Here is a 24,776-nt window from a genome sequence, read left to right as displayed (position 1 = left end):
ACTGGGAACTGAGAAAGGGTTAAGCATGGACATGGAGGAGTTGAGAAGCAGAAGCAAAGGAGAAAGTTAAAAATAGTGTTATTCAGCCTAGAGCAAGGAAGACAAGGGCACAGCTAGACTTCAGTTCATGACTGATCGGTTTGAGAATGAGTCTTGCTTTTTTCCCCCTGCACTCTGAATAGGAAGAAGCTGACCTTCTGCCGCGGGAGACACTGGAGTTAGATGTTACCCAGTGTCCTGCGGCGACCAGATGCCAGAGTAGGAATCTAAGCTGAACGAGGCCCTGGGTCCTACTCTCTTGACACGTGATCTGAGGTGGCCTTGGGAACTCTACCTGTTCAGGAATGGGGGGGCTATGACCCCAAAGCTTCTAGCTGCCAATTCTCACCAGGCCCCTGCTTGGTGCTGCTGTTTCTTTCTCCATTTTTTCTAGCCTTTCATTTGTTTCCCTGCCCCCAACTGCTTCTTTTTTATCTTTTCCCTTAACAAGCAGGACTTCCAGAGCCCAATGGATCCTCCCCCAGTTCTTCCTCCCGGTCCCTCAGTCTGTGAATACCTCTAGGCCCAAGCACTCAGCAGGGGAAGACAGGAATAATCATCGCAGGTTCCTGGCTCAGACTCAGCCCCCAGCCAGGGGAGGGACTCCCAGCACTGGCCTTGCTTAGTCCCCTCCTGCCCCAGGCTCGGCCAGAGGGCACAGGGGTGGGGAAAGAGCAGATTCTTTGCTGCCCAGGAACACGATGCCCTGGGTCCAGACAGGCTGATGGTTTTGTCCAGAGTTTCGGAATCTTTTGGGAGAAGAGGAGAGGTTTCTTTGGCTTCAGCCATAAAAGGGAAGTTGGGTCTCCTGACTTTTGGGAAAATGCTTTTCTACTCGCCGCGGCTCCTGCTTTGCTGGAGCCAGAGGAGGGGCACAGCTGTCTTTGTTGGAAGAGCCGAAGTAGCAAAGTGGGAGGGCCAGGCCTCCACCCTGTTTCCTCACCATGAATGGAGAGGAACACCCCTTCCTCTGGGTCCTGGAGCTGGTCCTGAGCGCTCCCTTCCTGCCTCCAGCACCCCAGTTGTCATGCTCCCTCCAGAGCCAGAGGGGACAGGGAGGGGACAAGTCACAGCATGGCCATTGACAGACAAGAGACACAAGGTTGGTGTGAGCTCCCTGGAAGCCCCAGGATGGGATCTTTAATCGATGCTCCTGGCCTTGCCTCCCCACCCCCAGCCCAGGTGGCATATGTACAGGATGCTGTGTGGAGGCCCAGGCAGAGGCAGCCTCCACTCCTCCCTGGGTTCTGCCAGGGTAGGCACTCGCCAGGGCGGGGCAGGAGGATGCAGACAGCTGGGAGCCAGGGTGGACTGGTCACAGGAAGTCTCATGTTCCCTACCCCATATACATGAGCACACACAGACATGCCCGTGTGTGCAGAGGTATTCACACTTGTGCAGAGATGTGGATCCAAAAGCTGTGCCCAGATGCACTGTACCTGTGTGCACGGGTGCACCACCAGAGGACAGAGGCCTTACGGCAGCGCAGCAATAGTGTGACACCCAGCCCTTTCCCCGCCCCGCCTCAACTTGTAGGGCTGGTGGGGCAGAGCTGGCTGGAGCTCAGCCCTTAAGTGGGCAGTGCCAGCTGGAGCTCACTGTGAGGACCCCACTGCTGTCAGGTGCATCCAGCCACCCAAAATGATGTCAGCGGGTCCCAGGCCTGTTTGCCCCTGAGGGGGGTGTGAATAAACAGGGAGCGATTTCCTCCACAGCGCCTCCTCGAAGGTGCCCCAGAAACAGAGGGGCTCAAACAGGCAGTTCATGGGCTCTGGGGTGTCAGAACTCCCTGCCGAGTGAGGGCAGGGCACCCCTGGTGACAAGAACTGTATTCACTTGTGGCTTTCATCCGTCAGGTAGCTGGCCCCCATCTTGCCCCTGCCAGCTACCTTTTAGGGTCAAGGAGCCAGAGCTCTGCCCTCCCAAGCAAGGGTCATGAGGGAAGGCCACCGGCAGGATTGTGTGAGAAGACTGAAGAGCTGTGCCTGGCTCCGCCTGGCTCTCAGGCTTGCTGCAGCAGGGATGGGTTGGGGCAAGTAATGGGGGGAAACATCTGTAAACTTACTACTCGGCCCTGGAATGGGGGTAGGGAGTGGAATGGACTTGATGGGGCCTTAAGGACTTCTAGCAGCCTAGGATCATCCATGAGACTTCCCTTTCCTACTTCCTCTTGTACATCCCAGGCAGAGCCCCTAACCCTCCAGGCACTGGGCCACCTCTGGCCTTCCCTACCTGGAAGAGTCCTCCCCAGAAAGATGGCCCAGGAGGGGACATCTAGGCCACACCAGGGGGCACCTAAACCCTGAGTCGGCCCCAGAATTACCCTTCTTGAAAGGGGGAAGGTGCCATTTTATTTCAGGAACTATATTTTCTAGACCCCGCCCCCCCCAAATCCATGCGTCCTGACAGGGACAGCAGGACGGTTGTTTTAGAATTGAAGACGATCTGGGACATGTGGTTGCCGTGCCCATAACCTAGGCCTTGGGCACAGCACAGGCAGCTTTGGTTTGAATCAGCACTCATACTTCCTCCAAGCTCAGCGGGGCTAAGCGGGGGCAAGCTGGGATGCCCAGCCCCTGCCTGTGCTCAGTGACAGGACTCTGGGCGTGGTCATCCTGGGGGAGGGTCTGGGGGATGGCCACACCTCAGTTTCTCCGGGCCCTCCTGTAAATGTCAAAACATGCCCACATCTGCCCTGGCCCTAGCACCCCCGAGTTTACATTCATCGATTAAGATTCAGTTTTTAAAAATGTAGATGTCAGCCCCGTCCCCCTAGGTCCCAGAGAGGTAAGACCCTGGTCTCAGCTGCCTGGTTGCAAGGAGGGGCCATCCAGGCTAGGTCCACTGATGGCTGCCTGGGGGCATCCCTCCAGGCCCCCCGAGTTGAGCTGTGGCAATCCATGAGATGGAAGCTACATTCACACGGGGGAGTGGGTGTGCAAGGCTGAGTCGCAGGAGGTGGGCGGGGGACTGTGGAGGAAGTGCACTCCAGGCCTGGTCCACCCTGGTGGTGCCAAGGGCAGGGCCACAGCCCCCACCCAAACCCCTGTGGAGCCAGGAGTTGAAGGGTTTGGACCTGGAAGACATTTGCATGGTGCCTCCCTCCGTGGCTGGATGGGGGCAGCCTCGTGGTTCAGGGCCGAGACGGTGGGTGCCAGGCTTGGAGGGAGGGGGGTGGCACTTAGGCCCCTCCAGACCTGGAATGGAGAGGGGGCATCAGGGGAGGACATGAGCAGGGGCCACGGGGAGAGCCCCCCAGCAGGGTCCCCGGAACTCAGTGCTGGGCCCTGGAGGCAGGCAGCAAGTCACAGGCTGGCCGGGGAAGGGATCTGCGGGAGGTCAGACAGTGGTGACATGGAAGACAAAACAGATGGGACGCACAGGGAGGGCCCTCCCAGGGATGGGGACCGCCAGGGGCACAGCTCCAGTTCCACTTGGTGGCGGGGGAGGGCCTGGCCACAGCAGGGCAGTCGAGAAGGACGTGGCCTGAGCGGGCGAGGGCAGCAGGGACCTTCTTCCCTGAGCGAGGCTCTCCCATCCCTGCTGGGACAGCCTGGCAGCAGGGGTGGGGGAATCAGCCCCCGTTCCCCATCCACAGAACGCGGGGTGACGAATGAGATGGAGGAGACAAGGACAGCGGGAGGGATGACGTGGCCGGCATCACACTGCCCCCTGCTGGGTCGGGTCGTACCTTCCTCGGCGGATGTTTCTGCAGGGGGAGGATGGTGGAAGGGGAGAGGAAAAGGAGACATCTGACCTTCTGCTTCTCTCAGGGAGGGGCCTTTGGCTGCCATGTGACCCCTTGCCCCAGAGCGGGGCCAGGGTCCCCAGGGCCTGGACACTAATGTAAGGGCCTGGGAGAATTACCTAGGGCACCCCAGGTAATTACAAAAATTACAAAAAATTACAAAAATGCATCCCAGGTTCCAGTTCTGACTCCGCCACTAACTCAATCATGTGACCTTGGGCCGTGGGTTCCTCCTCTGAACATTAAGGGGGTTAGACCAGCACAAGGACCCCAGACTTAGACACGCACAAAGCATGATAGGCTGGGTGGGGACTGGGGACCAGAGGACACATGCCTGGCTTGGGCAGCCCCTGCCCAGCTCCATTCTTTGGCTATTCGGGGATGCTTAGAGGCACGCTGGGGCTCAACCTCCTCATGTTTCCAGAGCTGGAAATCCGAACTGCTAGTGTAAAATCTCCTGATTTCTTTTCTTTTCTTTTCCTTTCTTTCTTTCCTTTCTTTTCTTCTCTCCTTCCTTCCTTCCTTCTTTTCTTTCTTTTTTTTTTTTTTTTTTTAGTCTTGCTCTGTCGCTCAGGAGTGCAATGGCGCGATCTCGGCTCACTGTAACCTCCACCTCCCTGGTTCAAACAATTCTCTGCCTCAGCCTCCCAAGTAGCTGGGATTACAGGTGTGTGCCACCATGGCTAGCTAATTTTTGTATTTTTAATAGAGACAGGGTTTCACCATGTTGGCCAGACTGGTCTGGAATTTCTGACCTCAGGTGATCCATCTGCCTTGGCCTCCCAAAGTGCTGGGATTATAGGCGTGAGCTACCTCATCCAGCCTAAAATCTCCTAGTTTGGAAATGTTAAGCCCTGCAGGCGACTTGGGCCTATGACGTGTGAGCTCTGGTTTAGTTGAGTTTTCAGGGAGGGCCCCTCAGCTCCACCAGTCAGGGGTTCTGACCCTCCCATCAAGGATGCCAGGGGGCACAGGGTGTGTGCGTCTCTTACTTAAATCCCCAGCCCGTGCCACCCAGGACGATGGCTGCAACCAGGACAGCCCCGGCGATGGAGCCAATGATGATGTTGGTGCCGCTGGGACCTGGGGAGAAGGGCAGGGCTTAGTTGGCAAGGACAGGCATAGAGAGTGGGACAGACAGACCCCCCTCGGCCAGCTCCAGCCTCACCTTTATATCTCTCTGTCTCCCCCGTGGGTGGGGACGTGGGCAGGGGGTTGTGGATACTGCAGTCTTTGCCTGTCCAGTCTGGCTGACAGATGCACTTCCCTTCATTGCTGCAGACCTAGAGGCAGGGCAGGGCCAGGAGAGGTGAGCAGGGGCCTGTCCCCTCTTGAAAGTCTTTCCCGCCATCCCAGGCTCCAGGCAGTCACCCCGTGGTGGGAGCAAATCCGGCGCTCCCCACTGCCGGGGCAGGTGCTGAAGTTGAAGGCAGAGGCTGGCAGGCAGCGATGGTCCAGGCACAGCATGTTGGGCCCGCAGGCTGTGCCATCCTCCACGTAACTCAGGTCAGAGCCGTCCGCCAGCTGCACGTGGCCTCCCCTGGGGAAGCGACACAGCCAGCCTCAGCCCTCTGTCTCCTAACCCCCAGGACGGCTGCAACCTTCCCTCCCTAGTCTTGGTCCTGGCAGCACCTGCAGTCCAGCTCCTTGCCCTGGTGGTAGAAGGTGACACTACTGATGTCTCCTACCAGGTCCCCTAGCCGAGGAGCTCCAGAGACGTTGACGCAGAGGAGGAAGCCACACAGCACATCCCTGTTGGGGCACATAGAGACAGTGAGCCCCAAGTTTGACCTCAGACTCAACTACTGAACTCTAATCTGCCCTCACCCTGCACCCTGCCACCTGATTTGCCACGTTTCCACCCACTGGGACTGACAGGCTCCTCCTGGGAGAACCTGTTGCCCCATCTCTGAAAAGTCTCACACCCACCCTGGAGCTGAAAGGCCCTCTGGGAGCCTCAGTACTCACTGCTTACTGCACTGGACCCAGCCCGATCCTTTGCGCCCACAGCTCCCACGCTCCGTCCCCTCCACGTTCAGCTTCTCATAGCAGAAGCGATCAGCAGCCGCTGTGGGGAAAGGATGCCAAGTGTCACCTCACGCACCCCAGGACCCACCCCAAGACCTCAGGCCTGCATCTCCCACACTCTGGCCTGATCCCCAGGCTGCCTGCCTGAATCCCTGAGATCCTGGGGAGCTATACCCTTGGGGGCCTGTTCAGTTGGAACCCACTCTCCCCAGCCCCTCAGCTCTGGATCCTCTGGAGTCCCCGCTCCTAGCCCTAGCCAGACTCACCATGGCCCCAAAGAGCCTGGCACTGACGGTCCCGGGTTTTGCAGCGACCTCCGTAGCAGCGGCCCTGAGGGTCCAAGAATTAGGAGACAAGGGATGGAGATGCTGAGTGGTCACAGTGGAGACAAGAGACTGCCCTGAAGCCCAGGCTGAGGGGGCAGCCATCATACCTGCTCATGGTCACAGTAGTAACCGTCTAACTTGTGCAGGTTAGGGGGGCACTGTGGAGAGAGGGGTGGGGTTGAGTGGAGCAGCCCCAGGACTGGAGCTGAGGGCTGCCCCACGGAGGAACGCTGGGGTGCCAAGTGCCCCTCATGTGGGGGCTCATGCCACAGGGCTCTTCCACGCCTAGGACAAGCGATCTGTTTCTGGACCCAGACCACCCGGATTTGCAAGCCCCAGAGCCACTCCAGCCTCCCTCCCTCGTAGGGCTGGGAGATAAATGCCTGGCAAGTAATTAGGTTGTAATAGATGTTAACTAACATTATCATCTACTCTGATCCCTAACCTACACCAGGCACCGGGCCAGGCGCTGGGAATACCAGCCAGACGATACATTCTGGTTTAACGATTGAAGGAACAAAGCCAGGAGCATGAAGAACCCCTTTCTCAGATAAGAAAACTGAGTCTGATCACTGGGGGTTGAAGCCAGCTGTGGAGAGGAGGGGAGTGCTGAGCACTCGCCCGGGAAAACCAAATCGACAAGGGTAGGGGTTGCCTCGCCCAGGGCTCCACAGGACGGCGGGGCCGGGCGGACCTGGCTCGAGTCCCCGGTGCAGGTCTCCGCGATGTCGCACTCGTTCACAGCCTCTCGGCAGGACACACCCCGTGGCTCGTACTAGAGAAGAGACGCGCTCCCCGGGTCAGGCAGGATGGATGCCTCGGCCCTGCCCTCCCCAGGACGCCAGCTCCCCGGGCCCCCACGTCCCCGGGCCCTCCAGCTCCCCAGTGCCCCTTATTTCCCTGCTCCCACCAACTCTTGGGAGGCTTGTTCTTATTTCCCTGCTCCCACCAACTCTTGGACGCTCCCCACCTCGCTCCCAGCGCACTCAGCACCGCCCCCAAGCCCGCCCACGTTCCCTCCCCTCCTTGCTTCCGGGCAGCCTTCCCTTCCCGCTCCTCGTAGCCCCGCCTTCAACATCCTTCAGCCCCGCCCCTTGCTCCCCATTGGCGCTGTCTTCGCATCAAGCCCCGCCCCAGAGGCCTCCGCCCACGAAGGCTCCGCTTCCCTCCGTAGCTCCCGCCCCTTATCTGAAGGCCTCCAATCGCTCCTCCTGTGTCCTGGCCCCGCCTCCCGGCCGGTCCTCCTTACCTTGCAGCGCCGACAGCAGAGTCCGTCGCTGCACATGGCGTCGTGAGTCAGGGTGCATTTCTTGCAGCAGTTGCCACCTGCGCGGCTGCACTCCTGAGGGACGCGGGAGAAGGGGAGGGAGGCAGGCGAGCCCTAATCCTCCCACTCGGACGCTCCCTCGTGCCCACCCCCGCATCCGGGTCCCCCACCTGGCGCCTGCACCACCGCTCACCTGCACCGAGCCGCAGTCGCACTCCTCCCCTGCCTCCACAAAGCCGTTCCCGCACTCTGGAGGGTCCAGGAGCTGGACCGGGAGGACAGGTCGGGAGTCTGACCCGGACCCCGCCCAGGCCCCGCTCCCATGCTCCCCGCCGCGGGGCTGGTACCTTGAGGGGCTTGTTGAAGAGGCAGCTCCCACCACCCTCTTGCAGAAACTGGTTGTACTCGTCGATGCTGCAGCGCGAGAACTTGCGGGGCAGGTAGAACCTGGATAGGGCGAGGGGAGGTGCCGCTGGCTGCTCCCTTCCAACCCACCCTCACCCGTCTCAAGGCTGGGGAGGGGGTACACTGGGGGACTTGGTCACCATCGCGAGGAGGCGGAGGATCTTCCCCGGGATTGTACCAGAATCCTCCCGCCTGTCCCTGTCGCTCCCGTGCCCTCCGCTGAACCTGGGGACTCGCAGCCGCGCTGGAGGGAAGGTGTCTCCATGCGAGGCTTGGGCGGCGCCCAGTGGCCACGATGCGCACTGCAGCCTGGCTGGTTTTGGTGTCCCAGCAGGGAAATCTGGGTCTCCCGGGGCAGTGTTTGCGGAAAACTGGGCTGCTTGGGATCCTGAGTGGTTCTGTGAGGTGGGCCTCTTGAGCCCCCTGGTCCAGACTGCCAAACGATGCTCGCTCTAAGACTCCCCTCGCCCAAGACCTTCCCCCGGTTTGTCCAAGAACTCACCCAGTGTCCTCCATGATACAGCCCAGCCAGATGTCCGGACACTTGCAGTCCCCTGAGGGGTGAGCCAGGCGGATATGAGGGAGGCCAAGGACCACCCCTCCCACTGACACCCTCCGCGTTCCCGAGCTGCTGGGCGTGGGCCACACGGGGGCTTCCGGGGGGCGGATACCTGCCGAGCTCCGGTGTTTGTTCCACATCATGCCCAGGTTCTGCCCCAGCGTCTGGGCAAGGGTCACGGCCATTGCCCCCATGTTGCCGTACTGGGGGTGGGGAAGATGGGGCACAGATGTCTACATCTTCCAACAGGCACGTCGTGCCCCTGAAGCCCCTTTCCCTCAGCCGCCACCCCAGCCATGTCCCCTCACTGCTCACCTCGTTCACACCCCCGCCCCGGGACAGGGAGCAGATGCCCCCCACGTAGGCTGCCCCGCTGCTGGTGCTCTGGAAAGTCCTGCCCCTGGAAGGCAGTGCACTGTCAGGATGGCCTGCTGGCCTCCCCTGTGGCTCCCCGGGTGGTGGTGGTGCCTTAGGGAGCCCCGCACACTAGAGTCCTTCCTCGGGAGATGAGCCCGGCCCTTTACCTCAGCCTTGGTGACCCCAGGCAAGACCCTTCCCCGCCTCCTTGGGTTCTTGTTTTCTTTTCTTTTTCTTTCTTTCTTTCTTTTATTTCATTTGAGACACAGTTTCACTCTTGTGGTCCAGGTTGGAGTACAGTGGCACCATCTTGGCTCACTGCAATCTCCACCTCCTGCCTCAGCCTCCCGAGTAGCTGGGACTACAGGTGCACACCACCACGCCTGGCTAATTTTTGTATTTTGAGGTGGGGTTTCACCATGTTGGCCAGGTTGGTCTTAAACTCCTAACCTGAAATGATCCACCTGCCTTGGCCTCCGAAAGTGCTGGGATTACAGGCATGAGCCATCGCGCCCGGCCCCTTCTTGGGTTATTTTGCCCATAAGGCAAAGGAGAGGCTCCTAGTAGACCATGTCTAGTTGCAAGGCCCTTTTATTAGATTTTTTCTGCTACCAGGGCACTGGGTCCCTGAGGAAGGGATGCTGGGACAGTTTAAAAGGGGAAAGACAGAACTAAGAGAAGGTGAGAGACAGAAGAGAACCACCAGGGCTAAGACAAGGGCATCAACCTCAGATTCGGGGGATGATGCCCAGCCTGTTGCACGTGGCTGGGGGGAGGTGGCAGGTGCAAGGTGAGCCCAGTCCCCAGACACTGAGAGGAGCACCTGGCACAGGGCAGGTGTTAAGTAACCCTAAGCGCTGTAGCAACTAGCAGAGGCTGGCAGGAGGTGTGGGGTGGGGGACTCACGAGAAGAGGTGGGTGGCATCGCTAGGCTCAGGCAGACCCTCCCGTCGGTAGACCATGAGCCGGGCCAGGGTCTCCAGGAGGTCATCCTGCACCTGGATCTTGTCCCCATCTGCCCATGTTTCCATGGCAACCAGGACGATGCGAGTGTTGAGCTGCTCCTTGTATATCTGGGTAGAAGATGAGGGGGCTGGAGGGTGGGAGTGGGTGTTGGGGCCAGGGCTGGAGGAGGACCTGTCTCTCCAGGAAGTGGGAGCCAGGGGCTGACGGTGCCCCCTGATGTGTGTGATGGGGTGGGGGCCATAAGGAAGAGGGAAGGAGGGAGGGAGAGCTGCTTACCACGTCAGCCAGGTTCACCACAGACTTGGCAAAGTTGCTGGTGAGGACCACTGACTGTCGCATCTGCTCGAACTGGGAGAGAGAAGAGTGCGAGGAGGGCGAGGCTCCTCTGGGGCCTCCTCCCAGTGTTACCCCCCATCCCTGCCCTGACACTCACCAGCTGGTGGTCGTTGATCACAATTAGCTCCACGTACTTGGTCTCACTGTGCACGGTAGGGTGGCCCCGGCGGACCTGGGGGGTGGGTGGGCACTTGGAATCAGTCCCTTCCATGTCTGACTGATCTCATGGCCAAGCCATGGGGATGGGGGGGTCTGAACTCCAGCCAGGGACAGTGCCAGCTCCCCACTGGCAGAGGGTGCCGTCCTTCCTCAGCTTTGGAATGAGGGCAGGCAGCCTCGGTTTGCCCAGGATGTGACCTCTGTAGATGCCAGCATTAGGGAAGGGGTGGGGGCTTCTCCCAGACACAGTCCCTGGTCCCCAGCCACATCCATCTGAGCCCTCCTTCGCCCCAGCCATGGATGGGGGTGCCCTCCTGCTCTGGGCCATGGCCCGAGGTCTCTCTGCAGCCTGAGGTCTGTGCAGCCTGAGGTCTCTGCAGCCCGAGGTCTGTGCGGGCCCCCGTACCTGCCTTTTCCTTCTCAGCCTCGGCCGGTTTGGAGGAGCCGACTGGGCAGGCACAGCAAACAGGCAGCCTGTGGGGAGGGGGCAGGTGAGGGGGGCACAGCCGGCCCCTCCCCACCCCCCTTCCCTCCCTTACCTAGTTCCCTGCATCCGAGGGGATCTGGGAGGAGAGGGGTCCGGTAAATGAGGTGGGGAAGGGGTCCCTGCAATGAGGGGAAATTAGTTCTTGGGGTGCCAACTGGGTCTGCTCCAGGCCCACTTGGTGGGGCCAGATCCAGTCCTCACCCCCATCCCATCCTGGGGTGACCCAGAACTGGCCAGAGCTCCCATGTCGGATCTGATCTCCCAGATACTCAGATTCCGGGGTCAAGACCTGGGGGCACTCTGAGAGACAGGGGCAAAGGACATTGGAGCCCAATGGGAGGTCACTTAGGGGACAGAAGGGACATTGGAGCTGGGGGCACAGGGGGAGCTGGGGCACAGGAGGGAGGGAACCAGAGCTGGGGTCACTGAAGAGGGCAGTGAAGCTGGGGTTACTGAGGGAGGAGCAGGAGGAGGAAGAGGTGGCAGCAACAGCTGTTGGGACAAGCTTGGCAGAGCCACCAGAGAGGACGGCAAGGGGCTGTGCGGGGCTTACCTGAGGGGCTCCCCAAGGTCCAGCCATGTCTTGGGGCTCCACAATGTAAGTCAAGTTCCCATCAGAGAAGACCCCACTGTGGAGAGAGAGGCGCAGCTCCCCACCGTCCCCAGGCCTGGGCCGGAGGCTTCTCCCAGCTGCCTGGCCCCTCCCGGTACTCACTGCAGCCCCTGGCAGGTGGAGAGGGCAGCGAAGGAGTGCAGGTTCCCCCGGAGCTTCCCCTGGTAGTAGCAGTGGTCTCCAGCCCCCTGGAGGAGCAGAACAGTGAGCAGAACGCTGGCATGAGGCTGGGGGCAGCTGACAGCCTCAAGGCTTTTTAGGGGCCACTGAAGCTGCCCTGTGTGTAGGTGGCCACAATCCCCGAGTACACCTGGGGCTCTGGGGCCTGTTTCTAGATGAGTGGTGCTCCTAATCTGTTGTGCCACCCTGGGCAAGTTCCTAGCCCTCTCTGGGCCTCCTTCACTTCATCTATAAAATGAGGAAGCTGGACTGTAGCAAAGGTTTTTTTTTGTTTGTTTGTTTGTTTGTTTTTTTGAGACAGGGTCTCGCTCTGTTGCCCAAGCTGGAGTGCAGTGGTGCAATCTTGGTTCACTGCACCCTCTGCCTCCCGGATTCAAGCCATTCTCATGCCTCAGCCTCCCAAGTAGCTGGGATTACAGGCAAGTGCCACCAAATATAGCTAATTTTTCTTTCTTTCTTTTTTTTTTTTTTAAATAAGACGGAGTTTTGCTCTTTTTGTCCAGGCTGGAGTGCAATGGCACGATCTCAGCTCACTGCAACCTCCACCTCCTGCGTTCAAGCGATTCTTCTGCCTCAGCCTCCCAAGTAGCTGGGATTACAGGCCTGTGCCACCATGCCCAGATAATTTTTGTATTTTTAGTAGAGATGGGGTTTCACCATCTTAGCCAGCCTGGTCTCAAACTCCTGACCTCGTGATCCACCCGCCTCGGCCTCCTAATGTGCTGGGATTACAGGCGTGAGCCATTGTGCCCAGCCTAATTTTTCTATTTATTTATTTGTTTGTTTGTTTTTTGAGATGGAGTTTCGCTCTTGTTCCCCAGGCTGGAGAGCAATGGCATGATCTCAGCTCACTGCAACCTCTGCCTCCCAGGTTCAAACAATTCTCCTGCCTCAGCCTCCTGAGTGGCTGGTGTTACAGGCATGCACTACCACACCTGGTTAATTTTGTATTTTTAGTAGAGATGGTGTTTCACCATGTTGGCCAGGCTGGTCTTGAACTCCTGACCTTAGGTGATCTGCCCACCTCAGCCTCCCAGTGATGGGATTATAGGAGCCCGGCCTACAGCAAGGGTTCCTAGCCATTTGCTGGGGCTGGGGAAGGGATCAGACTCCTTTGAGAATAACAGGCAGCATTTATTTAGCACCTACCATGTGCCCAGCACTGCTCTGTGTACTAACCATATATTATCTCATTTAATCATGTACTCGCCCCTAACATCACACACAACCTCATGCACTGCCTCCCAGGACGACCCTGGGCCTGTGGTTGGCTGAGGAGTGATGGGCAGCATGTGTCCTCCAGGCCAGACTTGTGGGTTGGGGCTGGGGGGACCAGCGGCACCCTCCCCCTCCAGCTCTGCCTCCTGCAGAATTACTTGTGCTCCAGTTACTGAACAGGCAGTGGGGGGGTGGGGGGGTGAGACAGGCTATTTATAGACACTCATTCATTTTCAGACTCTAGATACTGCAGGGCTGGGACCCTGGTGTCCCAGGCAGCTGGGATTTTCCGGGGCCTTGGTACTGAGTAAGAAGGGCCTTTCCTCAGCTGCCCCTCTCAGGAGAGTCTGGAGAGGGGGATTCCTGGCAGCCGGCTCGGAACAATGAGGGTCCCTGTAGGCCCCACGCAAGGCAGGTGGGCTGGCTGGGAGTCAGAGCTCTGGGGCCAAGTGAGGGGAGCTCAGGGCTCCATGCACTCAAGCTGCCCACTGTCCACGTTCAGAGCCTCTCGGGTCGGGAGAGAGGGAAGGTGCCGAGGGGCCAGGCCCAGGACCCCATCTCCAGCAGCCACCTGTCCCTATACCTGTGACCACAGAGCCAAAGAAACAGCACCTCCCTTCCACCCCTGGCCCCGGTCCCTGCAGAGGCACTCACGGTGCTGTGCTGGGTTGTTCCCTCCCGGCTGAAGTGGCGCTCCACGTATTTCGAGGAGAGGAGGTGGCTGAGACAGAGGGGGCAGCAGGAAGGGGGTCACGAGCAAGGTGAGGTCTGGCTTAGGGCCCGCCCCAGCTCAGGATCCAGGTACCCCCTGCCCTGGCCCAACCCCCAGCCCCCCAGCAGCCAGGCCCTCGCCATGCCTCCCCACCACCACCCTTCCCCACCACCACCCTTCCTCCTGGGCTCAAGGCCACACTCACTGGTTCAGCTCCAGGTCCAGGGTGAAGTTTGAGTTGAAGGCTGGGATGATGAAACTCACCTGGGCCAGATGGACAGGCTGGTGTGGGGGTAGGGCAGAGGGGGAGTCAACTCAGGGAGGCCTGAAGGTGGGAGTCGGGGGGACCCCGAGACAGACAGTAGCCCTGGGAGGGGGTGGCCAGCCCTAGCAGCTGAGGGGACCATTGATTTGGGGACAAGATGCTTTGCCCAAGCTCCTCTTCCTCCACGACCCTGCTCCTTCACTAGTGGGCAGAGGCAGGAGTGCTCAGCCCTGAGCACAGCCCCCTTTCTGCCCTCTGGGCCTGGGCACTTGTGCATCGGGGGGCTGGGCTGCAGGTGCGGTCGGGAGGGAGGGGGCCAGCCCCGCCAGCCCTCTGCCTCATTATGCCCTCCTGGCTGGTGAGGGGCACCCCACCATCAGGCAGAGTAACAGGAGGGCCCCAGGAGTATCATGGGGAAAGGACAAACAGGAAGTGGGAGACAGGACCCTTGCTGCCTGTTCCCCTACCCTGGCGCCAGCCTCTATCTACATAGGAGGCCTCGGACAGGGGCGAGTGGGTGGGAATGGATGGTTGCACCTCCGGAAACTGGGCGACAGGCGGGTGCCATCCTGTTGGGAGGAAGGACTTGGCTCCTCTACCCCCAAATCCATTGCCCTCTGCCTCGCCCAAAGCAGCTCATCTTTAATATTTCAATCCCATGGTTAATTTTTAAACACGGAAGTTTTCCTGATAAATTTTTCAAAGTGCAGTAAGGCTGGAGGCTCCAGATTGCCATGGCAACGCACCAGGCCTGAGCAAGATGGCGGCCCCCCAGGCCTGGGCGCTCGAGGACGCCCGGATCACGGCAACCCCAGGGCCCAGGAAGGGCTGAGAGGACTCAGGAGTGGGGCCTTCTCCCTACCCCTTGTTCATTCCAGAAGACTGACTCCAGACCCCCACATGAGGGTCACCCACTCTGCCCTGCAGATGGGAGGCTTTTGTTCGCCGCCTGGCTTTGGTGGTGGGGACGGCAGGTTGCAGGAAGGAAGACAGCCCCAAGGTCACGGTCATGAAATCCATAGCCTGTGCCTTGTCGTTCTTCCTCCTCAACCACCTCATCACTGCTAATCTTTACCGAGCACTTCTTGTGTGCCAGGCCCTGGTCTAAACACTACGAGTATCGCCTCGTTTGATATTCACAGCAACCCTATGGGATAGATTACTGCCATTCCCATCTGAAAGATAGGGGACAGGCACAGTGGGGCTGACTAACTTGCCCAAGGTCACACAGCTAAAAAGTGGTGGAGCTAGGGAGTCTGCTTCTAGGGCTGTCTCACCTCAAAGGTGGGGTAAAATGGAAGTGGGCCCAGTGTCCATGAGAGGTCCTGAGAGAGAAGCAACGGGGGGGCCAACGGCCAGGGCCTGGGCGAGCAGACCTCTGCGCCCCAAGGACACCGACTCATCCTATTCCAGGCTGACCAAGGCTCCCAGTTCCATCCTGAGCCCCTAGAGCATCGATCAGCCCGAAATAGAAAGTCAAGGACAAGGAGTCGCCACATCCTCTTCCCGGCCCATGGCCTGAACCATCCTGGCCTTCCCCTGCCCCCGGGACTGTTCCTGCTTGTTCTATCTGCCCTCCACCAACAAGCCCCTATGCCAGCCCCCTCCACAGCTGCCTAGAGGAGCAGCCTGCCAGATCCCTTGCCCCGATGCCGCTCTCTCACCGTGCAGCCTCAGGGATGACCCAGCAACCTCTCTGAGCCTCAGATTTTCCCACTGAAAATGGTCAGATGAGCCCAGATGCGAGGCCAGGAGGTTGGCTGTGTAGTGGGGTCGTCCTGGGCCTGGAGATTCTGGCAGAGTCTGCCCTGGCACCAACAGAATCTCCCTCACTCAGGAGGTCTGTGAGCCATCCCATCGAGCCTGCTTCCTCTCTGTAGAGGCCAAGCCAGCCCCAATTCTGGGGAAAGCCCCAGCTGACAGGGGAGCAAGGCCAGATACTTTAGGACCCTCCTTGTCTACCACCTCCTGCCGCCTGCTGAGCTCTCACACCCCTTCCCCACCTGGTGCAGCTGAACTTCAGGGGTGGGCTGTCCCCTGCCCCAGCGGGACACAGGGCTTAGACCAGATAAGCCCCTGGGGCAGTGCTGGGGCAGCTGGGGCTGGGGGCTGGGCATGGCTGGAGGTGGCCCAGGAAGGGGCTGGGAGAGTCCCCAAAAGGCAGTGGGAGAAAGAGACCACATACCAAGGCATGTTTGCCTGGCCTGGCCCCATGTGGGGACACAACTCTGTCCCTAGTCTGAGGGAAGAGATGGGTCAGACAAATCTATCTCAGTCCCCAGAATCTCTGTGGACCTGGCCCTGGCACCGCCCCAAGCCCAGCTTTAGGCCAATAATGTTCTTTTTTTTTTTTTTTTTTTGAGATGGAGTCTCACTCTGTCGCCCAGGCTGTAGTATAGTGGTGCGATCTCAGCTCAATGCAACCTCTGCCTCCTGGGTTCAAGCAATTCTCTGCCTTAGCCTCCCGAGTAGCTGGGATTATAGGCACCCACCACCACGCCTGGCTAATTTTTTTGTATTTTTAGTAAAGACAGGGTTTCACCATCTTGTCCAGGCTGGTCTTTAACTCCTGACCTTGTGATCCACCGTTGGCATCCCAAAGTGTTGGGATTGCAGGTGTGAGCCACCCTGCCCGGCGAATGTTCTTTTTAAAAAATTAATTAAGTTTTTAGAGATGGGATGTCACTATGTTGCCCAGGCTGATCTTGAACTCCTGGGCTCAAGCCATCCTCCCGCCTCAGCCTCCCAAAATGCTGGGATTACAGACTTGAGCCTCCGTGTCTGGCCTGAGCCAATGCTCTATCAAAGCCAAACAGAGTTCCCTGCCTGGCCCTGCTTTGTACCCCTGCCCTGCCTCTGACCTCATCCCATTGTCCCTCCATCCCTGGGGGGAGGGGCCTTTTGGTCTTGAGGTCACACCAGCCCTCAGCTGACCCTGTGCCCTGCACTTGTCTCTTGCTCCCCCGGCTGCCCAGGCTCTCACATGCTCCAGCTCATTTGATCTCAGCCTGCCCAGGCTGTCTGGTCCTCATTTTACAAATGCCAGGATGAGGCTCAGGGAGACACCTGGAGGTGACTGACCCAGGGTCATGGCTGGGTGGCTGGGGAGGTGTGGGGCTGGATCTCACCCTGGGGCTGGAGTTCGGTTGTCACAACAGCTGTGACCGCCTGGCAGGGGTGACCACCCCTTCCACCTGAGTCTCCTCTCTGGCTGGCCCACCCAGTCTCCTAGACATCTGCTTCACAGGGATGGTGCCTCGTCCTCTCTGTACCAGATGCGGGGTGCAGAGAGAAAAAGGCAAAGATTCTACCGAATACCCAGAAGCACAAATACAGGTGCCTGGGCTCTGCCCCAGACCTACAGACACAGTCTTAGGAAGGGGGCTAAGGAGCTTTAGGATTCCCAAATGCTCCAGGAAATTCGAGAAGGGAGACCATTGCTCCCCACCACCTCCAGGCATAGCCCCTCATGTGCTGACTCCGAACTCCTGCCCTGACCTCCCTCTCCTCCCCACCCTCACCTGCATGGCCTGCACCTGCCAACCCACGCAGGGCTTTGGCGCCCTCTGCCTCTGGGCCTTTAAGCACACAGTAGACATACACTTATTTGATCACTGATTTGGCTTTTCAGGTGGGTGACCTTTAGTCCCCTGGAGCAAGGGCTATGCCTGCTTTTTTCCCTGCCCACGGGCTCAACACTCATATTGAATGGAAAGGCATCGCAAGGCCCGAGATAAGCTGCTTCATGCCCCCGGCCTCAGTTTTCCCCTCGGTGAAACAGAATTGTTGGGCCAGGAGCGGTGGCTTGCGCCTGTAATCCTATCACTTTGGGAGGCCAAGGTGGGCGGATTGCCTGAGCTCAGGAGTTTCGAGACCAGCCTGGGTAACATGGTGAAACCCTGTCTCTACTCAAATACAAAAGAAATTAGCCGGGCGTCGCAGTGCGCGCCTGTAATCCCAGTTACTCGGGAGGCTGAGGCAGGGGATTTGCTTGAACTTGGGAGGTGGAGGTTGCAGTGGGCCAAGATCGTGCCACTGCACTCCAGCCTGGGCGACACAGCAAAAAACTCTGCCTCTACAAAAAAAAAAAAGAAAAGAAAAACCAGGATTGTTGTGAGGATTAAATAAAAGCCCTTTTGAATGTGTTATCATAAGGGTCAATAAGAAGAAGGAAGTGTAAATGTTCCAGCTGAACAGGGCTTTGAAGAACTGGATAAACGACCTCTTTGGATCACCTACTGTGACAGGGACATGCCAGAACAGTGGCCTTATGCTCCTGATCTGGGTGGATGGTGTGATTTACCTGTCAGGTGTCTCACCTGAGGATGTCTTTCTGGAATCTCCTCCCACAAGGAGATACCACCACCTTGTGGGCCGGGTGGCTGCAAACTGGGGAGGAGCCGGAGAGGCAGGAGCTCCACCTGGGAGTATGTCCCAGCTGGGAGAAACCCCCCCCCCCACCCACCCACCTGCCAGCTCCCCCTACCCGCCCCTAGCAATGCGTTGGGTGCTCCATTTATCAAGAGGGCAGCGGGATTCCCAGACAATGAGAACATCCAGATGAATTTCCAATGATGGGATTTGACCTACATTTTTGAGAACAGAGCCACCTCCTTACCGGGTCATCAGTCCCTCTGGGGACAGACTCTGGACAGCTGAGTCCCTCTAGGCAGCCGGGAGGGTGCTTGGGTGAGGCCAAGCCCACAGGCCAGAGTGCTGCTCATGTAGTTTCTCCCCTGGACCCCGCCTGAGCCTGACAGGTAACCCCTAAATATCCTGGCTCCTGTTTCTCACACCCAGCCCTCATGCCAGCACCAGGGCCCAGCACCCTACCTGGACACTCAGAGATGTTGACCATCGACTATTTTGCCAGATCTCGGGCTGGACTCCTGACATTCGTCATCTAAAGTCCTCATAGCAGCCTGAGAGATGGGAACTATGAGCATATCCCCATTTTATGAATGAGGAAGTTGTGGTTTAGGGGGCTAAGTGGCTGGCTCAGGTCACACAGTCAGAAGCAGGGGAGCAGGACCTGCACTAAGGCTGTGCCACCTCAAAGCCACAGTGTGCAGCCTCTAACACCAAAACCGAGCCTGCTCAACTCTGGCATGGCAGGGCTCAGTTTATGCCCCCACCTCGCTCCTGGGAACAAGCTGGGCCCAGCACATATCCTAGCCCTGGCTTCTAGCTGCCTGCCCCAACCTAGGAGAGAGCCGCAACTTTGGCCACACACATTATAACGTGGCCTTGGCTCTAGTGGGGTATCAGGGCCCCAAGCACAGACCCTGGTCCCCCTGTGGCACCCTGCCGGCCCATCTTCAAGAGCTGGGGGCGAGCCTTATTCAACTGCCCTCCACCTTTCTGCAGGAAGAAAACACAAACACTGTTGCAGCACACGCCCACCGTGGAGGGCTTCTAGGGTGGCGTTTTCAGTAAATGCTGGCCTAGGCAGCTCTCGCAAGAGCTTAGCCCAGAGACTGAGGCGCTCCTCCCCTAGCTGGCTCAGATGAGCTTCTATGTACCAGGTCTGCGACCTCCTCACCCCTGACCCTAATCACCTCCCCATGTCCTGCTCTCTCCTTGTTCCCAAGGAGTCTGGGTCTCCCCGGGGGAAGGCATAACCCACACAGCAGCCTGGTGCAAATCAGAAAAAGGGGTCCCAAGGCCAGGTGAGGTGGCTCACACCTGTAATTCCAGCACTTTGGGAGGCTGAGGCTGGTGGATCACTTGAGGTCAGGAGTTCGAGACCCGTTTGGCCAACATGGTGAAACCCCGTCTCTATTAAAAATACAAAAATTAGCTGGAAGCAGTGGTGCACGCCTGTAATCCCAGCTACTCAGGAGGCTGAGGCACAAGAATCGCTCCCTCGCTGGGAGGCAGAGGTTGCAGTGAGCCCAGATCATGCTGCTGCACTCCAGCCTGGGTGACAGAGCGAGACTCTGTCTGGAAAAAAAAAAAAAGAAAGAAAATGGGGTCCCCCTGCAAGTCAGAATGCGTGTGGCCCCATAAGCCCATGGATTGCATTCAGCTCACTTACCCCTTGCCCAGTCACCCTAGTCCAGTGAACAACCAGCCCAACTGTACATGGTAGTTTTGTCTGACCTGTACCACGCCTCAGCTGCAGGCTCCCTGGGACCACAGGTTTCTGCACTCCCAGAAGCTCCCCCACTTCTCTGGGCCTCAGGCCTAGCCTGCTTCCAGGCTGGACAGAAGTGAGGGGGTTGCGTGCAGTGGCAGAGAGAGGGCAAGGGTTCGTCTGTGTCTCTCTTCCCGTCAGCCCAGAGCAAGAAGTGGCAGTGCGCTGAGTGAGAGCCCTGCTTTGGGGATCAGTCTTGACTCCGTGCTCAAGTGCTGTGTCACTTGGGGCAGTTACGTTGCCTCTCTGTGCCTGTTTCTCCATCTGCGAGATGGGAGTAACAGCCCCACCTCTGGGAGCTGTGTTGAAGATTAAATAATTACACGTAAAGGAGTGCCTGCTGCAAAAAGGCCTAGTCAATAATTACAATTTCTCTACCTTGTTCTTTCTGTTGTTGTTGTGTTGTGTGAGATAGGATCTCACTCTGTAGCCCAGGTTGGAGTGCAGTGGTGCAACCATAGCTCACTGCAGCCTTGAACTCTTGGACTCAAGCGATCCTGCAGCCTCAGCCTCCCGAGTAGCTGGGACTACAGGTGCGCACCACCATGCTTGTGTAATTTTTTTTTTGGTAGAGACGGGGGTCTCACGATGTTGCCCAGGCTAGTCTTAAACTCCTGGTCTCAAGCAATCCCCTAACCTTGGCCACTGTGAGCCAATGCACCTAGCCTAATTTCTCCAGCTTCTAATTCCTTCCCAACCACTGTAACTCTTCCTCTGTCCCAGCCGCACCCCCACCCTCGCCCCCATCAAGCCAGGAATCTTCAGCACGTAAAGCCCTTTCCCATCACCACCTCCTGAGAGTAGGTGGGACTGAGGTATGTTACCATCCTGATTTTAGGGAACAGGAAACTGGGGCTCCGAAAAGTCAAGCGACCAGCCCAAAGCCACAGCGGCTCAGCGCTCCAGGCCCTGCCAGCCAGCATGTGCCCCTGGACTTGATACACGACCAGAGATCTTGCTGCCAGCTCAACACCAGTTGGGCCTGAAGTTCCAAACCAGGGCAGTAAGTTAAGGCAAAACCCAAGCAGTGCTCGGCTAGGGTACTTCTGGCTAGGACACGCACAGGCTCAAGTTCGCACTGGATCCACCATCAGACCCCGTGGCTCTGAGGCCAAAAGCGCTCTAACCCCGGGAGAAATGCCAGGCAGGAGATTGAGGGTTTGCCATATCTCCTTCCCATTAGGGAAAATATTCTGGATGTGTCTTTTTGTCTCCTTGCTCTGGGCGGAGTTGGGAGACTGCCTCCTGGACCCAAATCCAGAGAGCCCTGGAGGCAGAACTGGGAAGTGCCCTGGTGTGGAGAAAACTCCCAACTCCACTGCTTAAGATCTGATTGACTTCGGGCAATTTACTTCATCCCTCTGAGCCTTAGTTTGCTCATCTGCAAAATGGGGCTGACCAGAGTTATAAGCTGCGGGCACGGTAGCTCATGCCTATAATCCCAGCACTTTGGGAGGCTGAGGTGGGCGGATCACCTGAGGTCGGGAGTTCAAGACCAGCCTGACTAACATGGAGAAACCCCATCTCTACTAAAAATACAAAAAATTAGCCGGGCGTGGTGGTGCACGCCTGTAATCCCAGCTACTCAGGAGGCTGAGGCAGGAGAATCGCTTGAACCCAGGAGGTAGAGGTTGGGGTGAGCAGAGATCACACCATTGCACTCCAGCCTGGACAACAAGAGTGAAACTCCATCACACACACACACACACACACACACAAAGTTACAAGCCTTACAGAGTTGTGAGAAATAAGTGATGTAAAGTGCATACAAAGCTTGGCAGAGTGGCCCATAGAAGTCCACAGCTTTGGGACCTCAGGGGAAATTGAGGCACAGATAAGACAGGGCCCCAAACAAGTCCCTTGAGGAGGTTGCCACGAGGGCCCTAGGAAGTCTCAGTCCCAGAAGACCCCAAAATTGGAGATAATCACTGCCTGGCAGATCCACGGAACTCCATTTCCTCCCCACAGGCTCTCAGACACCCCTCAGAAGTATCTGGAATCGGTGGATCACATACACAACTCACATGCACCCACTCACCTGCAGAAGAACACAGAGACCCCCCAACCTAACCAGTTCAACTGCACCCATCCTGACCTTCCCACGCAGCTGCAGACACCACCACAGCCCAGAACCTCCTACCCTTTGCCGCCTCTGTCTCTGCTCAGAAAGGGTCCGGCTGAAGGAGCGACCTGTCCAGTTGGAATACCTGACTTTTCATCCCTACCTGACTCCAGGCTTTCCCTCATCTCTGTCCCCTGACCCCACGGTGGCATCCCTCCATGACTCAATCTGCATATCCCTTAAAGCACAAGCCAGAGTCCCAGCAGTCGGGTGGACCATCAGTTCCTCCACAGTGTAACCATGGGGTTCACAGTTCACAGGTAGCAAGTGACACCAGGCAAGACAGCCAGACTCAGTGACCAGGACACCCCATCCCTGGCCCTGGGACCACGCACCTCCCAGGGAGCCTGGGCAGTCACTGAAGGCAGCTTCCACCCACCACCCCACCCCCAGTGCCCACGGGCCTGGACCATTAGCCCCCTCCCCCTGCCCCTCTGCACGGCCCTGAGTGATGGTCCATCTATTATGCATGCTCCCTTCCTGCTCCATCCATTTCATCAGTATTCCCCACCCCTGTACCACCCCGCATCCCCCTCTGCTCCCCTCCCTTAAGGGCTTTTAACCAAGTACATTAGGCAGGGCCAGATGCCAGTCTGACAGATGTCCGTAATGTTAGCCTCCGTTTCCCTCCTTCCTCCCTCTGCCCAGCCCAATTTACCTCCCACCACTCCCAGCTGCCAAAACTTTCCAGGCCTCAGTTGTACCCCTCCTCTGGGTCTCTCCCCTACACCTTTTGTTTGTGCCGGGCCTTTGTGCCGGGCCTTTGCCGGCCAACCCGCCCTCTGCTGCCCTGTTGGCCTGGCTCACTTTCAGCTCCAGCTCTTGGAGCACTGGGGCGTGCTGAATGAATATTCCATCTGGGTGATTATTATTCACATGATATTAATTAATTATTAATTGCAATTAATCTCCTTCATGCCTAACCTTCCTCTGGGAGGCAGGTGGGGCTTGGCAACTGAAAGGGACAGTGGGCAGGCAGGTAGAGCTGGCTTAGGGCCTCGAGTTATTTTCCAAGGCCCCACCTTCAGCCAGGACAGGAAGGAGAACAACAAGCCTATCTGGGCACTGTGTGGAAACTGAGGCAGCAGCAAGCACTAAGCTGTTCCAAGAAAGCCCACTGAGGTGGCTGTGATGAGAACCTGGGAACCCTAATCCCTGACTGGAATCTGGGCTGCCTCTCCCTGCCCCCGCACTTGCCCCATCCAAGCCCTGTTTTGAGCAGAACCACTAGCTTTGGCGAGAGCGAAGCAGGGGGCCATTGGAAGGCTGACCCAAAGCGGGCCTAAGACCTAGGCATTAGGGGTCCCTGAACACTGAGGACAGGGGGCCTGCAATAATGGGAGGGGGCCTTGGGCTTGGGCAGTCCTGGGATCCCTACCAGTGGGCTCCAGCACCCACCTGATAGCCCACTGTACGGAAGGGGACTCTGCGGGGCAGCTGCTGAGGAGGGCTCCAGCCCTGGCTACCCCGTGGGCTCTCAGGGGCTCTAAGGCCTGCTTTAGCCCCTGGCCTCACCACCCAGCCCCACTCACCGGGCCCCCTGGTGGCTCCTGGCGGACCCTGGTGTCCAGTTGCTGCTTTCGGACCTCTCCCCCGGAGCTCTCCCTGACCAGACGGCTGGGTTCCGTGACCTCAGGGGCTCCTGGGCCCCCCAGCTGGGGTAAGCGCCCCCATCGCAGAGCTCCAGCAGAACCTTGGGTCCCAAGACCTGGGGAAACAAGGCCATGGCTGCAGGCAGCTGCCCATCCTGGGGCAGGAGACTTGGGAAAGGGGTGGACAAGCTGCATCCCCCACTCTGGTGTGGCCCCTGGAGCCCTAGGGCCATCCGGGTGGGGAGGATCTGGCTGCCCTGCAGAGGCAAGAGCCCGCGGGGAGGGGGCCAGGAGCTTTACGCCCGCCCAACCGTCACGACTGCCCCCCCCCATCCGCCCAAACCCGCAGAGACCTGCAGAGCTGGCCGGTCGGCGGCAGGGGCAGGGACGCGGTGGGCCTGGCCAGCTGGGGACAGGTGGGTGGACGCACCTTTCCTCCTCTCCCGCTCCCCCACCCTCCCGCGCTCCGGACGGGCTGTCACCCTGAGAGCACTGCAGGAAAAGGTGGCTGCAGCAGCAAGCGCCGCACATCTCGGGGCGGAGGCAGGGAGGGGGCACCGGGACCAGGTGGGGGTCACTCACCAGGCGGAGGGAGCAGCGGCAGCAGCAGAGCCGCGAACGCCCAGCGCCGCAGCAGCCTCATGGCTCGCTCATTCCTCCCGGTCCGGGGGCTGCGGCTGCGAGCGGCGCGGGGAGGGCGGGAGCAGGGACGGGGGTGGGGAGGCGCCGGCTGCGGAGCCGGGGCGGGGGCGCGGGGCCGGGCGGGGGTCGCGGAGCGGTGGGGGCGGCGGGGACGGCGCCAGGGCTCAGTGCGCTCCGGCCGCGGCCATCCCGGCGGGGCGGCGGGGCCGGGTTAAGAGCGGAGCGGCGAGCACGTGAGCCCAGGGCCCGCCCTCCGCTCTCCCGCCGCCCCCCGGCCCCCCCAGCCCCGCAGGGCCCGGGCCGCCGCCGCGGGAGGACAAAAGAGGCGCCGCCCCGGGGCCCCTCCCCGCACCTCAGGGGCCTCTCGTCAGGTGCGGGGCGGCGGCGCTCCGCGACCTCATCCCGCGGCCCCTCCTCGGCCACCTCTGCCTGAGCATCTCTGAGGGCTCGTAGATTTGTAGGGTAGAGAGGCAGGGGACGGGGGACCCCCGCGGTCGACCCGGCGACTGCCCGTCTGGGGCCGGGGGCAGGGGCGTGGCTGTGGCGCCCGCTTTCGCCCTTCGGTCGTGGTACCCTCTGGAGAGGCTGCCCCAACCCCAGCCCCAGCCCGGAGCGCCCC

At 59.0% G+C, this 24,776-nt stretch overlaps 1 protein-coding gene across 5 annotated transcripts; it reads right to left on the bottom strand.

Moving 5' to 3' along the window:
• Positions 1-1,142: 1,142 nt before the first annotated feature.
• Positions 1,143-24,371, bottom strand: LOC105468956 (ADAM metallopeptidase domain 11). 5 transcript variants are annotated; one of them, XM_071083265.1, is made up of 27 exons: positions 24,098-24,371; positions 23,456-23,631; positions 13,606-13,682; positions 13,343-13,409; positions 11,393-11,478; positions 11,231-11,306; positions 10,730-10,796; positions 10,597-10,664; positions 10,129-10,203; positions 9,972-10,043; positions 9,636-9,802; positions 8,688-8,772; positions 8,485-8,575; positions 8,316-8,367; positions 7,756-7,855; positions 7,602-7,673; positions 7,391-7,483; positions 6,836-6,916; positions 6,249-6,299; positions 6,082-6,145; positions 5,756-5,855; positions 5,420-5,539; positions 5,159-5,327; positions 4,956-5,070; positions 4,780-4,870; positions 3,731-3,748; positions 1,143-3,236 (listed from the first exon to the last, which is right to left on the bottom strand). In XM_071083265.1, exons 1-27 carry the CDS (start codon positions 24,156-24,158, stop codon positions 3,221-3,223), a joined length of 2,310 nt encoding a protein of 769 aa, XP_070939366.1. In that variant the 5' UTR covers positions 24,159-24,371; the 3' UTR covers positions 1,143-3,220. The 5 variants fall into 5 exon arrangements, with proteins under 5 accessions (XP_070939366.1, XP_070939369.1, XP_070939365.1 ...); XM_071083268.1 differs by having other exon boundaries at positions 10,601-10,664; XM_071083264.1 differs by having other exon boundaries at positions 1,143-3,748; positions 24,098-24,252.
• Between the last annotated feature and the right edge of the window lie 405 nt (positions 24,372-24,776).

This window comes from Macaca nemestrina, chromosome 17, assembly GCF_043159975.1.
Source record: "Macaca nemestrina isolate mMacNem1 chromosome 17, mMacNem.hap1, whole genome shotgun sequence".
NCBI lineage: Eukaryota > Metazoa > Chordata > Mammalia > Primates > Cercopithecidae > Macaca > Macaca nemestrina.
Note: the sequence above shows the minus strand (reverse complement) of the source record. Positions and strands in the feature narration are given on the sequence as shown.